Consider the following 24,127-nt stretch of genomic DNA (forward strand, 5'->3'; position numbering starts at 1 on the left):
GGGGAGGGGTGATAATTCGGTGCGAGAGGGAAGGGAACGAGGAAATAGTCCGGGGTTTATTTTGTTGTGTTTTTCAGGCTCTGGCGGAGGCGGCCCGTGGGGAGTGCTGCGGCCAAGATGGCGGCGCCCTGTGGAATGTAGGAGCTGCGGGAGGTGAGCGCCAGCGGCCGCCGCGCGTCCCCCGGGGGGGGGGCAACCGGCACCGAGCCCGCCTGACGCTGCCCGCCGGCGAGCAGTGCTTCCCTCGCCCCCCCCTCCTCCTCCTCACTCTCCCCCCCCCCCGCCCCACCCCACCACCGGGGTCTACCGAGACCCCCCCCCGAGGCCCTGCGCAAGGCTGGCGGCGGCGGCGCCCCTCAGGCCATCCCGGGGGCTCCGGACCGAGCCGCCCGGTGTGGGGGAAGGGGCGCGCGCACCCGCACCGGAATGAATGAAATTCAACCGGTTCCGAGACCGCCGTCAGCCTCACCGACACCGACACCGAGCGGCGCACTTTGACCCCTTTTAGTGCGTCTGAATCCGGATTGAATTGTTATTTTCTTGTGTGTGTGTGTGTGTGGGGGGTTTGTGTGTGTGGGTGGTGTGTGTTGGTGGGGGTGTGTGGGGGGGTTGTGTGGGGGGTGGTGTGGGGGGTGTGTGTGTGTGGGGGGGGGGTTGTGTGGGGGTGTGGGGGGGGGTTGTGTGGGGGTGTGGGGGGGGGGTTGTGTGGTGGGGGGGTTGTGTGTGGGGGTTTCTCCCGATGTGAGAGGATGTGAGAATCAATACAAATCGTTGGTTTTGGCTCCGGTTTGGCTGTCGAGAGCGGTTTAGCTGTTCCCGGAGAAGGAGCGACTGAGGGGGGGCTTGTGTTGGATGGGGGGGGGGCTTGTGTTGGATGGGGGGGGCTTGTGTGGGATGGGGGGGGGCTTGTGTGGGATGGGGGGGGGCTTGTGTGGGATGGGGGGGGGGCTTGTGTGGGATGGGGGGGGCTTGTGTGGGATGGGGGGGGCTTGTGTGGGATGGGGGGGGCTTGTGTGGGATGGGGGGGCTTGTGTGGGATGGGGGGGGGCTTGTGTGGGATGGGGGGGGGCTTGTGTGGGATGGGGGGGGGCTTGTGTGGGATGGGGGGGGGGGGGGGTGGGGGGGGGGGGCTTGTGTGGGATGGGGGGGGGGCTTGTGTGGGATGGGGGGGGGGCTTGTGTGGGAGGGGGGGTTTGCCTCTTGTCACTGGGAGCTCCTTGATCATCGTTCGCCTGGAGGAATAACTGCCCTTTGTTTAATCCTCATTCAGGATTCACTGTTGTTTTTCTCTGTGTGGGGCGGAGGTTGCATTTTCCTGGAGGCCTCAGAGCCAACTGAGAGCCAAGAATATTTCTGGGATCAGCCCTTCTCCAGCGATTTGGCTGTTCAGTGGGATTTCGATGTGTTAACATCTCTTCAGCCCCACCAGCCAAGGCCCCAGATGGGGTTAAAGTTGTCCAAAGCTCAAACGTACCAGAGTGAGCTGCATTGGTCACTGTTTTGGAAAACGTTTGTGTGGTTCATATGGTAGCGCATCTAAACCAAGATCCTATCTGCCTTTCAAGGCCATCCATAGCCTTACCCCCTCCTGCCTCTCTGACCTGCTGACTCCCTACCAACCTGCCCGCTCATCAGGCTCCGGCCTGCTCCACGTCTCCCGCTCGACCCTCCCATCGGTGGCCGGGCTTTCAGCCTCTCTGCCCCCACATTCTGGAACTCTATCCCACAGTCCCTTCGCCTCGCTTCCTCCCTTGCTTCCTTCAAGACCGGTCTCAAGACCCTCCTCTTCGATCATGCCTTCGGTTGTCCTCTCTGCCTTCCCTCACCCCTTTTCCACTCCTCCCCCATGCTTGGGTCCTGATCCCTGACTTTCCAGCGCCTTAGGACGTCCTTCCGACGTGAAAGGCGTTCTATAAATGTAATTTTGTTGTTGTTGCCTGTAAAGATCTAGTGACACAATTGCAAGAGCAGAGGATGTTCTTCTGTTGCCCTGGCCAGTGAATCTCTCGATAAAGTGGTTATTTGCTTCATAGCTAACTGATTGTGGGACTTTGCTGTGTAGTTTGGCTGTTGTGTTTGCCTATAAATGCCCAATCACTACACTTCACAGCAATTCTCTTTGATGCTTGCGAGTTATGTTATGGTATTGTTTCAAATGGAATAGAATCACTTTCTGTTTTATGCCGTTTGATGATTCTGAACCACCTTTTAGCATTAAGTGACAAATTCATCAATTCTTTTTAAATGTCAATGAGATGGTATGGCACTTGAAGAGAGATTAAAAGATCTCAGATTAAAGGGAGTGAGCAAGAGAGAAGTTCAAGTGGAGGAAAACCACCACCGAAAACCTGCTGTGACAGGATGCTGGGCTATTTTTCCAAATCAATTGAGTTCAGACATTATACTTGAGCTGTACTGTGCTCTGTGCAGGCTGCACTGGAGTATCCCACACAGTGCTGGTTGACACCACGTAATGGGGCTGCCCAGGTCTTCATTGTGGGGTTAGAAGAGGGCAAAGGATTAATCTCCAGTGTTAAGGGAATGAGCTAGACAAGCCGGGGCTCCTCAATCTTGAAAATTGAAGTTTCAGAGAGGACCTTTAGAGGTACACAAGATTATAAGTGGGATTGAGAAAGTTAACCCAGAACATTACTGTCAGATGCAGTGAGACAGCAGAACTAGAGGACACAGGTTACAGGCTGCAATAGGCAATATTAGGACAGAAATTAATTAACAACTGGAGCAAGGTGGTTGAGACTCATTTAAACAGCTTGATGGTGTGACGGGAAGATGGTAGTTTGGGTGTTCTGGAAGAAGGAGATCAAATGGGCCAAAAGCTTTCTGCATCTGAACTGTTCTTGTGGAGTGTAGACTGTTGGTGTAATAATGAACTGGACCTAAAAGATATCGTCAGTTGCTTTATGGAGAAATTTGGAATGATCCCTAGTGGCAGACTTGGCCAGTGTGTGGGAGCCTACTGTACATGATTGTGGGAACATTGGGTCCATTTCCAATGTCTAATGGAAGTGCCAATTACAGTGCAGACTGACTGACACACAGCGCACGTAAATCAGGGGAAATATTCAGCCGGCTGATTGAGATGATTTCTGCTGCAATACTTGTATTTTTCACGTACAGTAGTAAGGAAGTCTCCTGTCCCCAAGTTGTCAGTGTGGAATCTAATCAGTCGAGGCTAATAATTCTTCACCATCTTGAATGAAAGCTGCTTTGTGAAGCAATTAGTGGGGCAGTGTTAAAGCGCGGGTGCAGTGAATAGTGATTATATCCACTGATATCCAAAGGCCAGCGGTCACAAGTTCAAATCTCTGCTTTGATTTGTATTCCTTTCCTGGTGAGTCCTGCATTGACTCAGGCATCGATGTCAATCCGACACAAAACTATTTGCATTTATATAGTGCCATGGGCAGGTTCCTACTATATGGAGAATGTTTGTGATTTCAGGCTGAGTGTAACTTTAAATGCATTCAAAGTGAACCCCTTCTAACCTGGGTAGCTTCACTAATCTCTCCTAGGTTTGTACATTACCGACCGTTTAATATAATTGTTGCATTGACACATTGTCTAAAATTTCAATGTGTTTTAAATAATAATAATAATTCTTGCATTTGATATAGCGCTTTTCAAGTCTTCTCGACACCTCAAAGCGCTTCACAGAATAGACTGTAAAGTGAATTGACTGTATATTTGTGGGTGAAGTGCAGCAGTCAATTGCGCAAGGCAGTGTCCCACAAACAGTCGTGGATTGAAATGACCAATTTATTATTTTTTTGAGGGATTATTATCAGGCGTGTGGAGTAAGGAAACTTGCCCAAGGTTTCACCCTGCAGGGAAGATTCACAGGCTGTTGTTAAATGTAATCAATGTATTTATTACCAGTCATTTGTACAGTGATAAAGTGAGTGACTTATTTATCTGAAGCATTGTTGGCTAGGGCAGAACTCCTGTGCCTTTTCTTCTAGTCTCGTAGTTTAATGGCCCCATGAATTAGGCAGATGAGACCTGGCATTGGATCTTGGTCCTGTACTAACAAAATGCGAGTTGAAATGGGTGTAGGAGGTTCATGTGGTCGTCAGACTAGACGTGCTGATGAATTCTGATTCCATTGTTTAGCTTGAATGGTCTGTGATTCCCACAAAAACAACAGGAGTCAAGTGAATCCCTCAGAGCGTGTGAGAGCTCAGCAACCTCACAGACGTTCTCAAAGTAATCATGGGGCTGAAGACCATGGTTTCAGGTTGCAGGCACGTGCTGTTTGCAGAAGCCAAGGCACTGTTTACATACACATGCATTTTATCTCCTGTGGATCGTTTAATGTGTGAAAGGAAGACCTTTTGTGTATGGTTTGGTGGCTGTACCACCCAGAGGACAGAAGCAGTGAGCAGGGGTGTGACTGCTCTGGGGTGATTTATCTGGCAGTTAATGTTTTACTGGGAGGATAAAAGATGCGTTTCTCTTGTGTTTCTTTTGGCTGGGATTTCAGGGGAGTCAATCTTGATGCTTGTCCAGTCCAACTGGAAATATTACCCAGCAAAGTAAACCCGTACCTTAAACTTGGAGAGAGCAGGCTAGCTCCAACATTACAGGAGCAAAGATTTTAAAAGTTGATTTTTAATCCCTTTTTGGATTTGAATAATTTAAGTCCTGTCTGCGTCAGGTAAGAAAGGGAGTCCCTTTTCTCTCTCCCCACCTCCCCCATCCCTGTCTCACCACAATTTCAAACTAAATGTAGAACTTCTTTTCTGTTTATTCCACCTTATATTCCATCTTCAACCAAACTCACCTCAAATTCTAAAGAGTTGGCTGCAGGACATTTCTGTTACATTTGCCTATATATCATCCACTTTATTTCCAATTAATCTCATTCTGTGGAGTGTTTGGAGATGTTTCCATGTAACTGTAAACTGTAATAATAATCCCTCCAAAAACAAAACAATAATAAATTGGTCATTTTCAATCCACGACTGTTTGTGGGGCATTGCTGTGCGCAATTGGCTGCCGCGTTCGCCCACAAATATACAGTCAATTCACTTTACAGTGTGTTCTGTGAAGCGCTTTGACACGTCGAGAAGGTGTGAAAAGTACTTTATCAAATGCAAGGATTATTATTATTAAAGTGCAGTGCTCAGAGCAGTCTGAAGTGCTGTAATGAACTGACGCAATACAAAGCAAGCAGACGGAATGTGTTGCATTTGTACATGCTGTTTCCCCCTCAGTGTCTTGGTGCTAAAATATGATTCTAGTGTTGATTGAGACAAATGAAAGTTTCTGTTTGTCTGACTTTACTGGATCACAGCCAGTAAACATAGCCTGACTGTGACTGAGTTTCACCAACCCAGGATTTCACTGCGAGATATCTGGCAAGCAGTACAGGAGGCACCAGCGATTGTTTTTAAGTTTACTGGTGAGATAGCTGGACAGTGCTCCAGGATCCTACCACCCATAAAGGACGCCATATAAATGCAAATTGTTGTTGTTCGGTGGGCTGTGTGCGCAGACGTGATCTCATGCATTTCATTTTGAGTTGTGTTCCTCAACAAGAGGCTTGCAAGGCATTCCTGGTCCTGCTCACCACCCAGCAAAGGCTCAAATCGGTACTCACTGAATGACAGATGACCAGCTAGTGACTCTCCTCCTTTGGGAGGGAGAGGGGTAAGCAGGGTCTCTGGGGCTGAGCTAGCTACAAGGTGACTGGCTGGAAACAATATCAGAAGCAAGTCAGTCTGTGGTGGTCAGGGTTGTCTGGTACCTGAACCAGATGGGTGGATTCCCGAGGCACCGCTGATGACAGTCCATCCAGTCTGGCTCATTGACAGAACTTGGAGCAGCAGACTGAAGGTTCTTCCCGCACAGCTCCTGTTAACCCTGCAGGCCAAGGTCTTGACGGGTAGGGTGGTTCCAGCAAATAGCATCAGGAAGCTTGTCAGACATCTTGTATTGGCAAGCTATGCTGTTTTATCTGGTTAAACTCCAGTCTTTACCACAGTGCTTTGAGGTTCCTAAGCCTTGGCTCTCGCCAACCTGCACCTAATGCTCTCTGGAGTTAGGTAGGCAGGGGAAAAAGTGCAAATTCCATTCCAGACGCAAGGAAATTTCCATGCATAGGTGTCAGTCTGACTCAGTTGATTGAACTCTGATGAGATGCTAAATCAATGTCCCACCTGCTTGCAAGTGGACTTCAAAGATTATAGCACTAGTGAAAAAGGAGAAGGGATTTTCTCCTGGTGACCTGGCCAATGGTTCCCCCCCCCCCCCCGATAAATTGGTCATTCATTTCATGACTGTTTGTGGAACATTGTGGTGCACAAATAGGCTGCCGTTTTCCCCTACAAAAGTAATCACTTCACTTTATAGTAAATCGTCCACAAAATACGCAGTCAATTCACTTTACAGGATATTCTGTGAAGCGCTTTGAGACGTCTCAAAGATGTGATAAGGCGCTATATCAAATGCAAGGATTATTATTATCATCCTGGGAGGTGATCTGAGATGTTCTCCTGGTGTGAAAGTTGCTAAGTCTAATCAAGGATTATAAATATGTGAAATTGTGGTTTGGAGCGTCTTAAGCACAGGTGTCTGTGTGTGTCAGACATGTGGCTGACCACAACATAATGCAAATCTCCACTGACATTGGTCACAGGCGCAGGTACGATTAGGTCATTGAATGCTCAGCTTTTGTCATTGGTCTTGACCTTCACCCAGACGCTGGGAGCCATGTGGAGTTTAACCGATTAGAACTCTTGACTAACCTCCCTTAGGCAAGAGGCCAAGTGTTCAGCTCGTGCTCGAGTTCAGTCGAGAACATTCCTCCCCCTCAAACTGCGACTGAACCTCGGCTGCTCCATAACCCCGGGGCTTCCCAGGGTGGAGGTGGGGATGAAGGGTAGCTCTGAGGGTGGGGGAGAAAGAGGGAAATGCTCCCACTCTCTGGAACTCTCCCCAATATCCTCTGCCTTGCTCATTCTCTCACTGCCTTCAAAACTAATCCCTTTTGATGTCTTTGGTTAACAAGATCAAGCTCTTTGCTCCAGCGCTGTAAATGGCTTTGAGGGATTGATGCTCAGTGGGGGTGGAGGGGGGACCTGCGTGAGGAGGCTGGGAGTGGGTCTACCTGACTCTGGCTCTGTGTTCCAAGCTCCCCCGGTCGGTAGCTGCGATCGGATCAGCGGGGGATCGGAAGCTTCTCTTCAGGTGTGAGAAGGCAGGGAGGAGAGAAGCGAGTGCAGAATGACGCAGGTGGTGAACGTCAGCGACCTGGTCCCTCTGCTCGAGTCCACTGACCTGCAGGTGAACGAGGAGGTGAAGGGGCTACTGGTGGAGAGTCTCCGCTCAGGTTTGTGTCTATTAAACAGCTGGGAGTTTGACTGCTCTGAGTTCAATACAGTAATGTTCAGCTCACGTTGAGACTCCCAAGCATGTGGGTGGGTGGGGGGGAGCAGGGCTGGGAATATAGAGAGTTGCAGGACTTTTTGGTCACCCTATACTTTGCCCTCCTCCTGCTTGTGTCTGTAGCTCCCCAGGCAAGGAGCTCCTCAGTCACAGCTGTTTGGAGATGTATAACTTTGGCCCTGGGTTTGGCTTCCTCCGCAGAAATGTACAATACTGTAGGAGACCTCGGCCCATTATTTGTGTGTCGGTGGTTACTTTAAGAAGTAGCACAAAAGAGGTAGTAGTATAAAACGGCCTCTCTACCAGCAATCCTCTGTTCTTTTGTGGCCCTCTGTTCCACCCAGATTACAATTCCACTTTCTTTCTCCCAAAATTCCCCCACTTTCCATGTTCTTATTCAACACTATTTTCCACAAATCTGCCCACTCCCCTCACCTGTTAGTATCTGTCTGTAGCTTTCCTGCCCTTAACATCTCCAGGTTTACTATCATTCGTAGATTTAGATATTATTCCCTCAACTCCTACATCAGATCGCTGATCTACAATACCTAGAGAACAAGACGCACAACACCAACTACTACTCCAGTCAGAGAAACTCCCTGAGTTCCTGCTCTCTGTCACCTATCCACAACCAGTCCTCACCCCACTTTGTCATGTGAATTTCCTGGCAGGGTCTCTGGAGTGGGAACCCAGCCTGATTTCTATCCCCTCCGTACTCTGTTTGCACCTGCTGATGTGTCTGAGATCAGCTGACTGAGCGCTTCTAGCTCTGTGGCTGCTGTTGATGGACACTACCATGCCTGAAGGGTGCTATATAAGTTATGGTATATTTTGGGTACAAGTTGTGGCGAGCTGTGTGACTGTGCGGTGACCATCTATCTCTGTCTGCAGACCGTGGCCCTTTGGTGCTGAACTCTTTGGTGGATTATTACCTGGAGAGCAATTCTCAACTGACGGCACACATCATTTCAGCTGTACAGGAGCCACACGATAAGGTGAGAGCTTGGGTCGTGGAGGGTAAGTGTATTGTTGGAGAGACGCAGCGTAAGGGCAGCTCCTTTACACGGCTCCTCACTGGAATCCAGTACAGTTCGCCTCCTTTGCTGACTTCCTGCACACTGCATGTATGTAAAACTATTCCCTCTGGTGGAGGAATCCAGAACAAAGGGACAACATTGTAATACTAGAGATGGACCTTTTAGGAATGAAATCAGGAGACAGTTTTTCACCCAAAGAGTAGTGGATCTGGAACTCTCTCCCTCAATAGCCTGTGGATGCTGGATCCGTTCACATTATCAAGACTGACTGGAAAGATGTTTGTTAGGTCAGGGTATCGAGGGATGTGGGGCAAGGGCGGGTAATTGGAGTTGAGGTACAGATCAGCCATGATCTTATAGAATGGGGGAACAGGCTCGAGGGGCTGAAGAGCCCACTCCTGTTCCTATGTTTCTATGAAACCAGCAGTGATGTGAGGGTGAGCTGACAGTCCTGAAGCCTGACCGGTGGTTGTTTTCCCACAGACGCTTATAACGTGGGCTGTAATTTTCTGAGCCTAGAGCATCACATACCAGTGTTGCCCTCTGTGTACTCAGGGTTTGTTTGCTGTTTACTTCTATTTCAGCATCTGTTGGACCGACTAAACGAGTGGATGATGAAGGCAGCGACCAGGCTGTCCGCCCTGACATTGCTGGGTCATGTCATCAGGCGGGAGCCCACGTGGATACACAAGCTTTTCCGAGCACCGGTGCTGGTCTCGCTGCTCAAATGTTTGAAGGTACCCAGTCGCTGTTTCCCTCCAATTCATCTCCCAACAACCGCACTGTTACCTTAAGGTTTCTAAGCTGGGGTTTTTGCTGAAAACCTCATGTTCCTGGCATTATTTATTGGGGAAACGTGCAGACAAGAATTAGGTGCCTTTCAAGTCAGGAGGACATCTGAAAGTGCTTGTTGAGTTCAGAAGGGAACTTCTCTTTTACGCTTGTCTTTGAAGCTCAGAGTGACGCAGGTGGTGAACATCAGTGACAGCTGTCTGTTCAGGCACACTCTCTTGCCTTCCGTTCCTTTCTCTTTCTTCCACCTCCTAATATTCTCATGGGTTATGTTTCTGGAAATGCAATCCCAAAATATTGCTTACGTGGCCCGCGGATCATTTCTCAAATCCAGCATTCGGCCCTCAGCAGCCAGAAGCTTAGACCACCCTGATCTAAAGCACGGTGATGTGTTGCTGAATGCGACAGAGAGACACCCAGCTGACAATCCAATTCCCCGGCCACTGAGAGCTGGAGGACTGGGATGCTGGAAGGGCTGAGTAGGGAGCATCAGAGTACGGCACCTGCGATCGATCAGTCACTGGGCTGTTTGTTCCTTCACCCGAGACGGTGACTTCCATGTTGGGGTAGAGTTGTGCTAACCTGCGGCTGTTTGATCCTTTTCCTCGGCAGACTGACACGGACGTTGTTGTTCTCACCACAGGCGTCCTGGTGCTAATCATCCTCCTGCCAATGATTCCGCAGGTTGGCAAGCAGTACCTCCTCGAGCTCTTTGAGATCTTCGGGCGTTTGGCCGCCTGGAACCTGCACATCCCGGGTACGTTGATAAACACTGTACATATGCTGCATCCTCTGGTTCTAAGTGTCGTGTTGGGAGAATCTCTCAGCAGCAGTTTCTGGGGACTAGATCTGTGGGCAGGAAACATCAGTCAGGCTGATTTTGGGGCTGTGTTAGTTTTAGCTGGTTAGACTCCAGCAGCACACTCTGGGGTCCCCAAGCCTTGGCTCTTGCCAACCTATGCCTAATACTCTCTGGAATTAGGTAAGCAGGATGCATCCCTCCAGGGAGAGTGCGCACATTCCATTTCAACAATCTGTCTCTGGGATCTTCCATGTGTAGGTGGGATGCATGGAATTCTCAATTTAATTTCGATATTCTTAAGCACGGTGATGGGTTTCCGCATGTCTCAGACACCCCAGCTGACCCAAAAAAGGCTGTGTTGAGTATATTCTTCACTGCGTCAGAGCTGAGAGTGCTTGATGTGGTGATATAGTGCTGAAACGTATCAAGAGAATATGTGTAAAACTCAACACTGAGCCATTGCCCCTGTTTCTCCTGCCTCCTCCCACTCGAGCTGTATCCTATTTTCGGGTCTCGGCTGAAGACCTTTCTTTCCGACTGTCCCTTTGGTCACCTTCCTCCCCCTCCCCCTGGCTGGCTCTCTGTGAAGCGTTCCAGAGTGGAGGGCGCTATATAAATCCAAGTTGTTGTTGTTATCCCTTACCCTGAGCTACGAGTTATTGACTTGTTTTTGTGATCTGAACCCATCTTAACCATTTTGTTTCTCCCTTGCGGACAGGCCACGTGCCAGAAGTTTACCTGATCCACCTCCACGCCAGTGTCTATGCGTTGTTCCATCGTTTGTATGGGATGTACCCATGTAACTTTGTCTCCTACCTCCGCTCACACTACAGTATGAAGGAAAACGTGGAGACCTTTGAGGAGGTGGTAAAGGTGAGACCTAGGTGTCTTGGTGGGAAGGCCTCTTTCTTCTCACACACACGATCCCAACACTGCTGAAACTCATCCAAGCCTTCATTACCCTCAGGCTTGACTTCCCAAATGTCTTCACTCCAGCCTTCCCAGCATCAGCTCGTCCAAAACTCTTTGCTCTAGTCCTCGCCTATACAGAGCTTTGAATGCCTATCATATCTTAGCACCCTGTCTTCCATTGTATCGACCCTCAAGTGCAAATCTCCTTGCACTCTTGCACCTCCTTCACCTGTGATCTCTCACCTCATTCACCTTCTAATTGCCACCATTTGACAAACTGTGCCTTCTGCACATCTTCTGCTCGCCCATCAGCAGCCGAGCCTTCAGCCACCGTCTTCCCACCATCTCAAACTCCCTCCCTCAACCTCTCTGGTTTGTCCCCTCCAATCTTCAAAAGCCACTTAGAAACCTCTTAGACCATGTTCAAGTCAACCTCCACTTTCCCCAGTCTTGCTATGTCCTTACTGTCTCCGTGCAGGGCTTTGAAATGTTGCGCTACTTGGAAGTAAAGCACTGTATACGTGTGAGTTGTTGTCGTACTTTGGGTGAGGTGGAACCTGTGTGCCCTGTTCAGGTGGAAGTTAAAGATCACATGGCATTATTTGGAAAGAAAAGGGAGTTTCTCTCATCCTTGCCAACAATCCTCCCGATAAAATTGTTCATTCCCTGCACAGTTATTTGGGAACTTTTCTGTGTGCAAACTGTCTGTTGTGTTTGCCTAAAAATAGTAACTTACTGTTAGTTTGCTGTAAGGTGGTTTGAGACGTTTTTGTTGTTCGAGCTACTGTACAGATTTCCGATTAAAGCTGAACTCTGCTGGTTGCGGTGGCTGTACTGATCTGGGTTTATCCTGACTGATAGTAAGTGCGTTCTCACTGGTTACAGCCAATGCTGGAGCATGTTCGTATCCACCCGGAGCTCGTGACAGGGACAAAGGACCATGAGCTGGATCCTGTGAAGTAAGTCTATACCCTCCTGCTCACCCCCACCCACCCCCCACGTAAAGTAATAAGAGTGGTTTGCCCCAGAGCAGAGCGACTTGTATGAACTGTGTTATCTCTGGGCAGGTGGAAGCGTTTTGAAACTCACGACATTGTGATCGAATGTGCCAAAGTTTCCCTGGATCCAAAGGAGGCTTCCTGCGAGGAGGGTTACACTGTCATGCCCAAGCACTTCTCCACACACCGGCAGACAGACACCAGCTCCAGCCCTTTCTCCGACTCCCAGAGCAGCTTCGGTGAGTGCAGTCAGTGCCTGGCCCTGTGCCGGCAGCGGCAGGAGAGGGTGCTGTTCAGCCCATCGTGTCTGTGACAGCTCTCAGTAACAGCTTTCCGTTAGCCCCACTCCCCTGTTTTTTTTTCTCTCTCCCCCAACACACACATACATCTGAATCCCTCTGACTCGCCTCCCCCTCCCTTGCCTCCTTCAAGGCCCACCTCAGACTTTCCTCTTTGCCATCGGCTGCCGCGTTTCGCCCACAAAATACTCCACTTTACAGTATATTCTGTGAAGCGCTTTGAGACGACATAAGCCGATATTACCAGTTACAAGTATTATTATTCCACATCCTAAAAAGCTTCTTAGAGACGCACCATGAGGCTGAGGGATTGAGGGTTATGTGCGGTTTTCGGGGATCAGTACTGCAGCTTAACAGAGTTTTCAGTTGGAAACGAGCTATTGACATTAACCCGTCTCCTGGTGCGTGTTTAGGGAGTGCCTCCTCTGCACCTTATACCTGCCGGCGATCTCTCCATAGCCTCTCGGGCTCCCAGTCACGGTACAAGACGCCCCCCACCTCCCAGCACCTGCCCGCAGATGGACTCCAGGTGAGCAAGTCAACCTTCCCCACTGTGTGCCAGGCGGCCGAGACCGGGAAGTCATCCCCAGCTCAGGGTCTGAACGTCTCTCTTGTAGGACAGTCTGTGGAGTCCGTCTTCAGCCTGCGGCATGTCCACACCTCCTTCCTCTCGAGGACTTTCACCAATTAACCCATTCGAGGTGTCGCAGAATACCTCAGGCCCACAGGGCCAGGTCCACAGTACCCCTGGTATGTATTCTATCGAGGCTGTGCGCCTGTGTGATTGCTGTGTGCAGTTGGCTCCACTTTAAGAGCTTCAATGGCGTGATAAGACGCTATGTCAAATGCAAGGATTATCAGGCTGGCTGCAGCTGTGAGGAGGAGCACAGTGAAGAGTTAACTTGTTCACTCTCTGGCTCCTTGGGACGTCCTCCTGACGTGAAAGGATCGTTACAAATGTGATTTGTCATTGTTTGTTGGCTGTGTCTCCTACCCCAGAGGGTCAGAAAGTGGAGGCACGGAGACTGGGCTTTGCTTCAGTTCGCCTTTCACACTGGAACTTCTGGCCTACCTGACTCGGTAGGCAGAAACTATTCGTGTGGGTCCGGGTGTGGTGTGGTCTACCATTCTCTGTACTTTGTGACGCGTCCACATTGCTTGATCGAGCGTCAGGAGCTATCTCACCCCAGCGCTATGCCGCTCTGTCTGTATCCTCCTGTTTTAAAGGTGGGAAGGGGACCTCCACTGATGTATCCGCTGTCTCCACGCCCCTGTCGGCCCTCGCAGAGGAGTTTGCTCACGATTCCCTCCTGCCGGTTCCAGCATCACCGAGGAAGGTAACTTACTACCGTGCAAACGTCTGTGTACAGAGGTCTGTTGAGAAGTGGTCATTGTGTCCTGAAATCGGGGTGATCTCACACATATATATATATATACCTCCGATCCCCACGTTCCCCAGTCGGAGAAGGTTCCGGTCTTGGCGCATGTGGCTCTGGGCTCGAGATTGATCACGTTCCTGTTTGAGAGATTGCAGTTGCTGTGACACACGCTCTTGTGTGGATGGCCAGGACATTTGAGGCTTGAAGACTCTCAGCCCTTCCTTCTCTTCCTACCTGAAGACCATTGTCTTGAAATTTGAGATGCTGGAGAGATTTGGAAAACCTTCAATCCCGGGAGTTCAAAAGCAGTTTGCAAATCGAGGCGGTAGTTGCAGAATTCTCTCACCTCCCGCCTTGTGCTGCTGAGGCCAATTATAGCGCCTCAAGAAAATCTCTCATTCCATGGGCACTACTGTGCGCATGTGGGGGAGAAACTGCCTGCCGCGTTTCGCCCACAAAGTACAGCCAATCCACTTTACAGTATATCCTGTGAAGCGCTTTGAGAAGTCTTGATCACGTGAACAGGCGCTGTGTTCTGTTGCAAAGTTCTTGGTCTTGAGGTGTAATTCCTGGCTGCTGGAGGAAGCGTGGCTCACTGGCCACTGAGCTGTTACACTGTTGGGTCATTCTTTTACAGGATGGTAAACTACCCACAGGGAAGCTGCTGAACAGCAGGCAGCAGTACGTGACTGCTGACGAGGTCCCGAGCGGTGAGTGAAGTAAACCTTCCGTTAGCTTTATACAGAACGTCGCTGTGCCTCACTCCTTCCATTCATCCTCTGAGTCTCTTCCCCGCAGTCAGGCTCAGTGTAGGCTGGCTCTCCAGGGCAGTGCTGGGGGCAGTGCTGCATTGTTGGAGGCACCATCTCTTTGAATAGACGTCAATGTGCCTCTGCGTGTTTAGGTGGACTTTAAAGCTCCTGTGACACTGTTAGAAAAGGGAGTTTCTCCCAGTGTCCTGGTCAACAATAGTTTGGATACAGTCATTCAGCCACTGACTATCTATGGGACCTTCCTGTGTGTAAATGGCAGCTGTTGTGTGTATAAAGTATTTCTTGATCCAATTTTATCCTCTTGTTTGTGTCGTCTGTCTAGGTCTGGAGCCCAGGGATCGCAAAACAGTGTCTATGAGGGAGTTGTCCGAGGTTATAGATGGCTTAAATCCTCAAGAGGATGGAAGTGAAAAGGAGAGTGAAGAAGGTGTGTTTGCTATAGATTTCAGTGCCTTTCTGCCTGCAATGTAACCGTTCAATGATCCAGTTCCATCACCATCAGCCCAAGGTTCTCCTCTTGCCGTGAACAAGGGATAGTCAATTTGGCAAATTAGTTATTTTCACATTTTTAAAAAAAAAATCTGGTCTTTTCAGAATGAAACGTGCTATCGAACATGTTGTCAGTGTTCTAACTAACATACGATCTGGAGAAAAGGAACAGGAGGAAGCCATTTGCCTATTTTATAACTCATGGTCGTTCTGTACCTTGTCTCTTATTTCTCCCGTTCTCTTTTTCAATCGCTCTGGGACTCTGCCCTGCGTGAGGGACGGGGGGCTATTTAAATGCATGTTGTTCTTCTTCCCCTCACAGGGATGGGTTGGGAGGTGGGGTGAGGATGCAAGATGCATCCTCCCAGAGGCAAGTAGTTAGCTTGTTGTTGTCTCTTCATGGTTCACCATGGTGGACGCTCAAAGGCAGAATGGTCTGTAAGGGATCATTACACGACGGTTGATTTCTGCTTTGCTCAACAGCTGCGATTACTAAGGAACTCTCTGAGATTACGCCCCTGGATCATCACTTGCTGGTCACACATGGAGGTTTTGACTCCCCTTTCCAGCGCACCACTGAGACTCTCACAGGCCCTCAGCTGAAACACGAGCAGGATTTGTACTCTGTGTCCATCGACCAAGGACCATGCTCTGAGCAGCGGCAAGTGTGCGCTACAGCCAGCAAGCCCGCGGAGGCTCCCAGGCAAGAGCCGTGCTCTGCCAGACGGGGATTTATGCCCATCGAGAAACCAGGTGCAAACTGTTATGGAAGCCCGGTTAAACGGGAGGAGGTGGTCAAAGAAGGACCGAGATCGCTGGTGCCCTTTACACCCGACCCTCTGTTCAGGGTCCAGGCGCATCCTGCTCTGGGCAGTGGGCAGCCGCTGCCGTACGAGCATCTGTTTGAGCTGGCCTTGCCCAGGACGGCCAGTCTCTACATCAGCCACAAGACGTCCGAGCTGCAAAAGAAAGCCACCAGGCTTTCGGGGAGCTCGTCGCCTGCTCCGGTCTCTGCCATCTCACCGCTGGAGGTGCTGGACAAACTGATTCAGTGTGGAGCCGACGCGCACGTCAAGGAGCTGAACCGGTAAGACTAAGGTGCAGAGAGCCCTGAACAGGGATTGGGGGCTCCTGCTAAAAAATCAGCTCTGTTTGGGGAATGTTTCTCTGTCCCTGCAAATCCCACTGTTACTGGATCTCACCTGTGAGCGAGCGCTGTGTGCAATGCTCTTTATTCCCAAGAGCGAGATGCCTTCAGGAGCAGGAGGTTTCTGCCCACGTAAACTCCACTTGCTCACTGCTCTCACAATAGTCGTCCAGCCAAGAGCTGGGCTGAGCCGTGCTCCTGCTGGGTTTGAGTGAGCACCTCTCACTCCCAGGTGATACTCGGCTGTTTGCTGTGGGCTCCAGTAACACTCGTGAGATTCTGGTTGACTGAGAGAATTTGATGGTTTGCAGTTACGATGGAAAGGGTAACTGATGAAAATGCCTCCGAAATATCTTGTTTTAGAGTCCATCCCCAGCAGGGTCAACTCCAGGGCCAAAGAAAACCAGTCAGGTAAGTGTACTGAGGTCACACAGATCCAGTAATAATCAACTCAGGTTCCAATAATCCTCCTCAGTTGTTTGTGATATTTTGCTAACACTCTCAGTAGTGACTGCTTTGGTGTTGTGGTTCCAGTATTGGGGCCAGTGTCGATCATTCCTAAGGGTCCTCGAACAGTGCGAAAGATCCATGTTTCTGTGCTTCTGTGCTCTGTGTTTGGAGCTGGATCAAGACTTGTCGATTCTGTGATGAGCCTGAATATAGCAGCGCCTATTTTCTACAACTGGCCGTCTTCCCTTTATAACCTGGCACAGTGGTAGCACTCTTGTCTTGTCAGAAGGTTGTGAGATCAAACCCTACGTTACGACTTGAACTCACATAGTTTAAGTCGACACTCCAATGCAATGTGCTGCATTGTTGGAGGTGCCGTCCTTCGGATGAGCCATTAAACTGAGGTTCAGTCTGCCTGTTCAGGTGGCTGTTAAAGATCCCACGGCATTATTTAAAAAGAGTAGGGAGTTTCTCTGGGTGTCTTGGACAACCGAAAATAAATTGGTCACTCATGGCTGTTTGTGGGACATTGCTGCGTTGTGAATTCAGTCCCCACACCACAAGCGACTGTACAAAGCATGGAGACAGCGAATTACAAGCCCCTAGTGTCTGCCAGCAAAGCCCTAACCTGTAGCATTGTCCTCGCTGGGCAAACAGCAGCAAGCTTGCCAGTGCTGGTTAAACTTCAGCAATCTCCCCAAAGGACACACTGGGTCCCCAAGCCTTGCCTCTTGCCAGCCTGCGCCTAAGACTCTCCCGGATTAGGTGAGTCTCTCTGGGGCTCACATTCCGTACTAAAGAGATTGAAACCATCTGTGAACTTTTAAGAATTGTCACGGTGATGGGTTTCCGTGTGTGATTAACTGTAAAAGAAAAATAAAAAAAACAGATAGTTTTTTGTTGCTTAAGTTTCAAAAGTTCAATTTCCCAAGTTTGACATTTCGCATTAAAACACAAATTCACCAACGAGCTGATTTGCAAACGAGGTTTAATCTGATGAATCTTACCGTCCGCCAGCAACGGGTGAGAACTGGTGTGAAACCCACCCACTGGCTGTCTGCTCAATCTGCCCACCAATGTGTTGGGGGCCACACTCCCCCGGTTACCACAGGGTTTACAGTTTGGAGAAACTCACAGCGATTTCCACACAAAAAATACTAATGCTGTGTTTTGTTTGAAGATCGTTTTATCTCAATGTCTTTATGAATGAGTGCTGTTTGGGGTGGTGTAGCTGTGTGTGAGGAGTGACTTTTCTCACTGGCTGTTTTCATACACTAATTTAGATTGCCTTTGCCCAGCAAATCTGCAGATTGGACTCACTTTGGAGGTAAATAAATAATTTCTTGTCTGGGTCTCTGGCTCTGGGTGAAGGGAGGGGTTGCTGCAAGGGCCTTTTGTTGGGGTGGTGGGGGGGGAGAGAAGGAGTCTGTGTGGGTGGATGGGGGAGGTGGCACACTCGGGGGTTCCCAATTCTTGGCTGTTGCCAACCTGCGCCTAATAATCTCTGGGATTAGGTAAGAAGGATGTGTCCCTCCGGAGAGAGAGTGTGCATTCCATTCCAACAATCTCTCTGGGATTTCCACGTGTAGGTGGGATGCACGGAATTCTCAGCTTGGTTTAGATAATCTTAAGCATTGGGTGTTTCTGCATGTGTTAGCTCCTTCCACCAGAAAAAAATCAAAGGGAGGTATGATGACTTGTGTGTTGGGCGGGCGTGGGGGGAATGAGCCTCGGAAAGGGCTGTGAGGCTGTGGTGGAGCCAGATGAGATGAGTGGCTCCCTCACAGCCCCGTGTGGGGTCTGTTACACTGCGGTGTCACACGGTGCTGCGTGTTGCTGTGAGCTGGTGTGTTGTTTGCAGGCTGTGCCCCGCTGGACGAGCTGCACACGCTCAGGAACCAGCTAGTCCTGCTGCACACACAGCTGCTGTACGAGCGCTACAAGCGGGAGCAGCACGCCGTCCGCAACCGCAGGCTCCTGCGCAAGATTCTGAAGGCCACGGCGCTGGAGGAGCAGAACCTGGCCATGGTGAGGCTGCCACATGCTGTCCCGCGCTCACAACTGTGCCCGCCCCGACCCTCAAGCACTGATTGTAACCCCTGCTCGCGGTTTCTTGCCCACTGCAGGGAACTGCACGTGCGGAGGGAGGGAAGGAAGCGGGAGAAGAGGGAAAGATGGCCGTGGTTTGTCTCTCTCTCTCTTTCTCTGTCGGTAACAAACCATTTGCTCTCTCTCTCTCTCCATGCCCCCCTCCTCCCCACCCTGCTCTGGCAGAAAGACCAGCTGAAGCTGCAGGAGACGGACCTGGCCTTGTTCAAGCGCAGCCTGTCGGTGGAGCAGATGCAGTACCGGCAGCTGAAGGCAGAGAAGGAATCCGTGGTTCAGTATTTCAACACCCAGATTGCACATCTTCAGAGAGAGCGGGACTCATACCGGGCCAGCTGCCAGGAGCTGCAGGTCTGTCCTGACATCCAGGGGAGCTGGGAGGGGGGGTTGGGGGGTGTGCTTAATCACACGCTCACACAGACACACAGATACTTAAAGCGGAGAGGTGTAAGAGGTATTGGAATTTTAAAAATCTGCTAAAATTTAATAAACTGGTGAAACAAGCTCAATGGCTGAATAGCCGGCTTGTTGCCATGTTACTCTTTGGGGGGGGGGGGGCTTCGCTCTGCGTACTGTGCATGTTATTGGGAGATTGTTGGGTGTAGTGACTGTTGTATTGATTTTGTTCTTCAGAATAAACTACAGGACTGTCAGAAGATGATTGGGGAGCTGAAGGTGGAGTTACAGAAAGCCAACAACAAAGCCTGCAACACGGAGTATCTCCTCAACCAGATGACGGAGAAAGTAAGGCCCACACACACCTCGCGCCAATACAGTTATTGAGCACCTTTCACACCGGGGGACGTCCCACTGTTAAATCATTCCAGATTGGTCCCGGCACGCACGTGTATGTGAGGGGTGGTGGGGGGGCAAGAGCAGTGGGCAAGGAGATGTGTAGGGGACCCTATTACGGGGGTGCGGGGTGGGAGGTGAGTGGGTTGTGTGCTTCACTGGCTGAGCTGACAGATTGGTGGCTTTATTCGCAGTTCACCAGTACGCAGTCTGTGCAGCAACAGATGGAGTGGCTGAACAAGCAGCTGCTGCTCCTGAGTGAAGTGAATGAGCTGTACGTGGCCAAACTGCTGCAGGCACAGACCCACTGCAAGGTAAGTTACTACACAAGGCACCAAAGGTACAGGCCAGCCCCTAATCAGCTTTCTACATCAAGATGTAAAAGAATAATCTGTTGGGGTATTCGAGAGGGAGGCACTGAATGAGTTGCTGTTTGAGAGGTAGACTCAGTGGGCCTAAAGTCTCCCTCCTGTGTTAAAGCTCTCTAGACGTGAGTGGGGAGTGAATGGAAGAACTGTTTGTTCTGGCCATTATGCAAGACGTGGCATGTTATCATAGAATCTTACAGCACAGAAGGAGGCCATTCGGCTCATCATGCCTGTACCGTCCATTTGAAAGAGCTACCAATTAGTCCTGCTCCCCCGCTCTTCAGAGCCTGGCTTATAATAATAATAATCCTTGCATTTGATATAGCGCTTTTCACGTCGGGAGGACGTCCCAAAGCACTTCACAGAATATACTGTAAAGTGAATTGACTGTATATTTGTGGGCGAACGCGGCAGCCAATTGCGCACAGCAATGTCCCACAAACAGTCATGGATCGAAAATGACCAATTTATTATTGTTTTGTTTTGGAGGGATTATTATTAGGCTCTGTGTGGAGTAAGGAAACTTGCCCAAGGTTTCGCCCTCTGCCTGGGATTGAACTCAGGTCTCTCGCTTGCAAAGCGAGTGCTCTAACCACTGAGCTACAGGACTCCACAACCACTGAGCTACAGGACTCCATGTTAAATGTTTCTTTTCAAATATATTTCCAATTCCCTTTTGAAAATTAGTATTGAATCTGCTCCCACCAGCCTTTCAGGCGGCGCATTCCAGATCATGGCAACTCGCCTCGTTTTTATATTAAAAATAAATAAATAGTATTCTCCTGGTCTCCCCTCTAGTTCTTTTGCCAATTCTCTTAAATCTATGTCCTCTCGTTACTGACCCTTCCACCTGCCAGTGGAAATAGTTTTTCCTCATTTTACTCTTATCAAAACCCCTAATCATTTTGAGCACCTCTAGGAAATCTCCCCTTAACCTTCTAAGGCAATTATTCAGAGCTTCTCTAGTCTCTCCGGTTGTGTGGCTGATGTTGCTGGTCTCTGCCTACGAGCGAGGGTTTAACCCCGCGGTCTGCCTGCCGTCCCCAGGCTGTGGAGACGGAGATGCTGCAGGTTTCGTCTCAGAGGGAAGTTGAGCGGGTAAAGCAGGGGCTGCAGCAGCAGGGCCAGCGGCTGGAAGCAGCGCTGCGCAGAATACTCGAGCTGGAGGGGCAGCTGGCCAAGAAAGAGCACCTCTTCCTCGAGCAGAAAAAGTACCTGGAGAACGTCAAAAACATGGCCAGGTCAGTGAGCGATGGGACCGGGGGGGGGTGCAGGGTTGGAGTGAAGTGTGCAGGGATGCGGTAGCGAGCAATGAATCACGTGATAAACTAGTGTGTTGGGAGTGGTCGCAGTCGGTTGCATGTTTTGAACTAGGCGTCAAGCTGCTAACTACTGTCAATATAGAATGTGCAGAAGGTGGCAGCACTTGGGAATGAGGGTACTGTTGTGTTGGGATCTCTTTGATGGGATTGCCCAGTGAGCGATGGGACCGGTGCCATCTGAGTCAGGAAGTTGTGGGCTCAGGCTGATGGGGAGAGACGAGGCCAGGGCTTTAAAACGGTGTGGTGTGTGAATGTCTGGCAGAACTGATATACCTGCGAGTCAGGACTAGCTGAAAATGCTGTGTGTTTGAGTGTTGTTGGGTCTGACCTTTCAGTGGGAAGTTGCAGGCTGCAGAGAGTCGCTACGAAGCCCAGAAAAGGATAACGCAAACCCTGCAGTCCGAGATCCTGGAACTCTACAGCAAGATCGAGCACTCTGAGCCTCCAGAGAAGCTGTCCCCGGCCAGCCCCGAGGCCAGCAGGTGAGGCCAGCTTTAAGTGGCACAAAATACTGCACATGCTGGAAATCTGAAATATAAACAGAAATCGCTGGGAACACTCAGCAGGTCAGGCAGCATCTATAGCGAGAGCAAACTGAGTTTAACGTTTTAGGTCGATGATCTACTGAGTGTTCTCAACAACTTTTATTTAAGTGGCTCAGTATAGTTGGGTGGAGTTCACGTGCACTCACTGTATCCTTTCACCTCTGGAAGATGAGATCCTACCATTGATGATGGAATGGGCCCCTCCAGTCTGCCAGCATCTCAGTTCATGGTCTCTGGTCTCCCATGTTTTGCAACAGCCATTTCTCCCACATTACATTCTCACGATAACATGGTAGTGAAGCTCAGCCCATCCTTCGGGTGTCCTTGGTGATAGTGCGTCTCAGCTGGCTCTTGCCTCGGAGTCAGGAGGTTGTGGGTTCAAGCCCCACGTCGGGACTTTGAGCTCATATAGTCTAAGCTCACGCTCCAGTGCAGTGCTGAGGGTATGCTGCATTATCAAGGGTGCTGTCCTTACAGTGAGATATTAAACCGAGGTCCTCTCTGCCTGTTCAGGTGGATGTTAAAAGGATCCCATGGCACTATTTGAATAGAGATGGGAATTTCTTCCAGTATCCTGGCCAACAAACCAATAACATTAGCTTTATGGCTGTTGTTGGGAGACACTGCTGTGGGCAAAATAGCTGCTGTGATTCACCTGCCAAATAGTCACTTTTTTTACAGTAAATCCTGTGAAGTGTTTTGAGACAACATTGTGATGTGTACTGAAAATCAGGATTATTTTTGTGTCACAACTTCACGTTTTCTGGGTATTTCTAACCATTTGAATGTCTGGGCTGACTCATTGGCAACTGCTACTGAACCACACTTGGTGTACACCTGGTGCAGAATCAGACTGAGGAGAAACCGGGCTGTCCGTGCTGCCATCACCTGTGGATTTACAGGAGCAGGATGTGGGCGAGCTGCCTTGCCAATGGCTCGGTGCAGAATTCAGGCTACCCCCGGGGTCGCCTCTGTTCTGAAACCGACTGATGGAGAGCAGTGACGTCTGGGGAAACGAGTACAGAGTCTCTGCTCACAATTAATTCTTCCTTTTATATAGGGCTGAGAACATCAGTGCCAATTCAGATCACCAGAGCCCAGGTACAGAGAGCGCGAGCAGCAGAGAAGCGCAGACCCCCACCCTGGCCACCAGCACGAGTGACCAGTGTCCAGTCGGGAAGCCAGCATCTCAGGCCCCCGGAGTTCTGGAACTGCTCAGCGGAAGTGCGGAATCTGGGATCCCCATCCTGCTGGAGCAGCCCCCCGCCCCAGTGACTGTCGGCTCCTATCCCAGCTCCAGGAGCTTTCTTGGGATGGAAGCCCGCAAGTTGTTCAGGAACAAGAGCGAGAGCCAGTGTGACAGCGAACGGCCCAAGATACACAGCCTCTCGGACTCCCTCAAAACCGAGTACTGCGTGGAGCTGGGCAGCTCCCTGGGGCCCCCAAAGCTCCAGCACATGGCAGCTCGGGCCATCAGCTCGGAGAATGTGCGGCAGCTCAGCATCATGGACTACAACGAGACCCATCAGGAGCAGAATTGAGCGGAAGAGACGGAAAAAGAATCAGTCAGTATTACGCTGAGCGGTTACAGCTGCTTTGCTTTGTAAGCATGTCACAACAGTTCATTTCTGTTTTAGAAAAAAAAAGGTACAATCCAGTTAAGGACCATGTGCTTCTTCAGTGGAATGTTTATATATTAAAAAAAAACTCTTTCCCCTTCTCCCCCCCCCCCCCCTCGTGCCCTCCAAAAGCTGACAAATACCTGTGTAACTGTGAACAAAGAATTCCTCTTAAATGTTTTTGCACTACAACGTTGTACGTAAAATGTGTCTTTGTGTAACAGCCCCCCCCAGGCCTTCGGGCTAGACCATTATCCCCCTCCTCTACTGCTCCCTGCCCCCCCCCCCTCCCCCCCGAAGTGTGCTTGGTGACTGACCCTGTCAGAATGACCCTGTGGTGTTCTGTGTGGGCAGCACCCAGTGTTTTCAAAAGGCTGGACTGACTTTTGTTTTTCTCTTATCAATCCCACAGTGACTTTGAGATTTTATTATTATGAAGTAAGAGAAATGCTCTCCTCACCTGTTTTTCACCACCGCCCCCCCCTCACACCACCACCACTGATTTACCACTCTTTGTTGTTCCCTCCTCCACACCAGTGACTTACGCAATCTCCCCTCCAGTTATTTACTCTCCTCTCTCCCACCCCACTGATTTACTCTTCCCCTTCTCCCTGTCCCCGCACCTGTAATTTACCCCTTGTTCCCCCCCACATGCCTGTATTACCCCTCGTCCACACCCCCCACACACCACTGATTTACCCACTCGCACACTACGCGTACGGCTATCATTTATCCCCAAGTGCCCTTGCTCAATGGTTGTGTGTTGGTGTTGGAGGTGGGGGTGGGAGGTGAGAGGGTGATTGGCTTTGGTAACTCACGTAGTGTGGGTGGTCTGGTCTTGGGCTTTGAGTTGGGTTGAGGCGCAGTGATTAATAAAGGGCTACCATCTA

The 24,127-nt window shown here is 50.1% G+C and overlaps 1 protein-coding gene across 2 annotated transcripts; it reads left to right on the plus strand.

Moving 5' to 3' along the window:
* Nucleotides 1-24,127, plus strand: tsc1b (TSC complex subunit 1b). Of its 2 annotated transcripts, XM_042337187.1 has the most exons (23): nt 1-153; nt 7,154-7,351; nt 8,299-8,402; nt 9,029-9,181; nt 9,849-9,993; nt 10,757-10,911; nt 11,836-11,909; nt 12,018-12,187; nt 12,661-12,776; nt 12,865-12,997; nt 13,475-13,584; nt 14,264-14,336; nt 14,722-14,826; nt 15,372-15,975; nt 16,399-16,446; nt 17,769-17,812; nt 18,347-18,513; nt 18,760-18,942; nt 19,225-19,335; nt 19,578-19,697; nt 20,799-20,992; nt 21,409-21,555; nt 22,679-24,127. In XM_042337187.1, the coding sequence occupies exons 2-23, from the start codon at nt 7,246-7,248 to the stop codon at nt 23,157-23,159; spliced, it is 3,543 nt and encodes a 1,180-aa protein (XP_042193121.1). In that variant the 5' UTR covers nt 1-153; nt 7,154-7,245; the 3' UTR covers nt 23,160-24,127. The 2 variants fall into 2 exon arrangements, with proteins under 2 accessions (XP_042193121.1, XP_042193122.1); XM_042337188.1 differs by lacking the exon at nt 16,399-16,446.

The sequence above is a fragment of the Callorhinchus milii genome, unplaced genomic scaffold, assembly GCF_018977255.1.
Source record: "Callorhinchus milii isolate IMCB2004 unplaced genomic scaffold, IMCB_Cmil_1.0 Scaffold8, whole genome shotgun sequence".
Lineage (NCBI taxonomy): Eukaryota > Metazoa > Chordata > Chondrichthyes > Chimaeriformes > Callorhinchidae > Callorhinchus > Callorhinchus milii.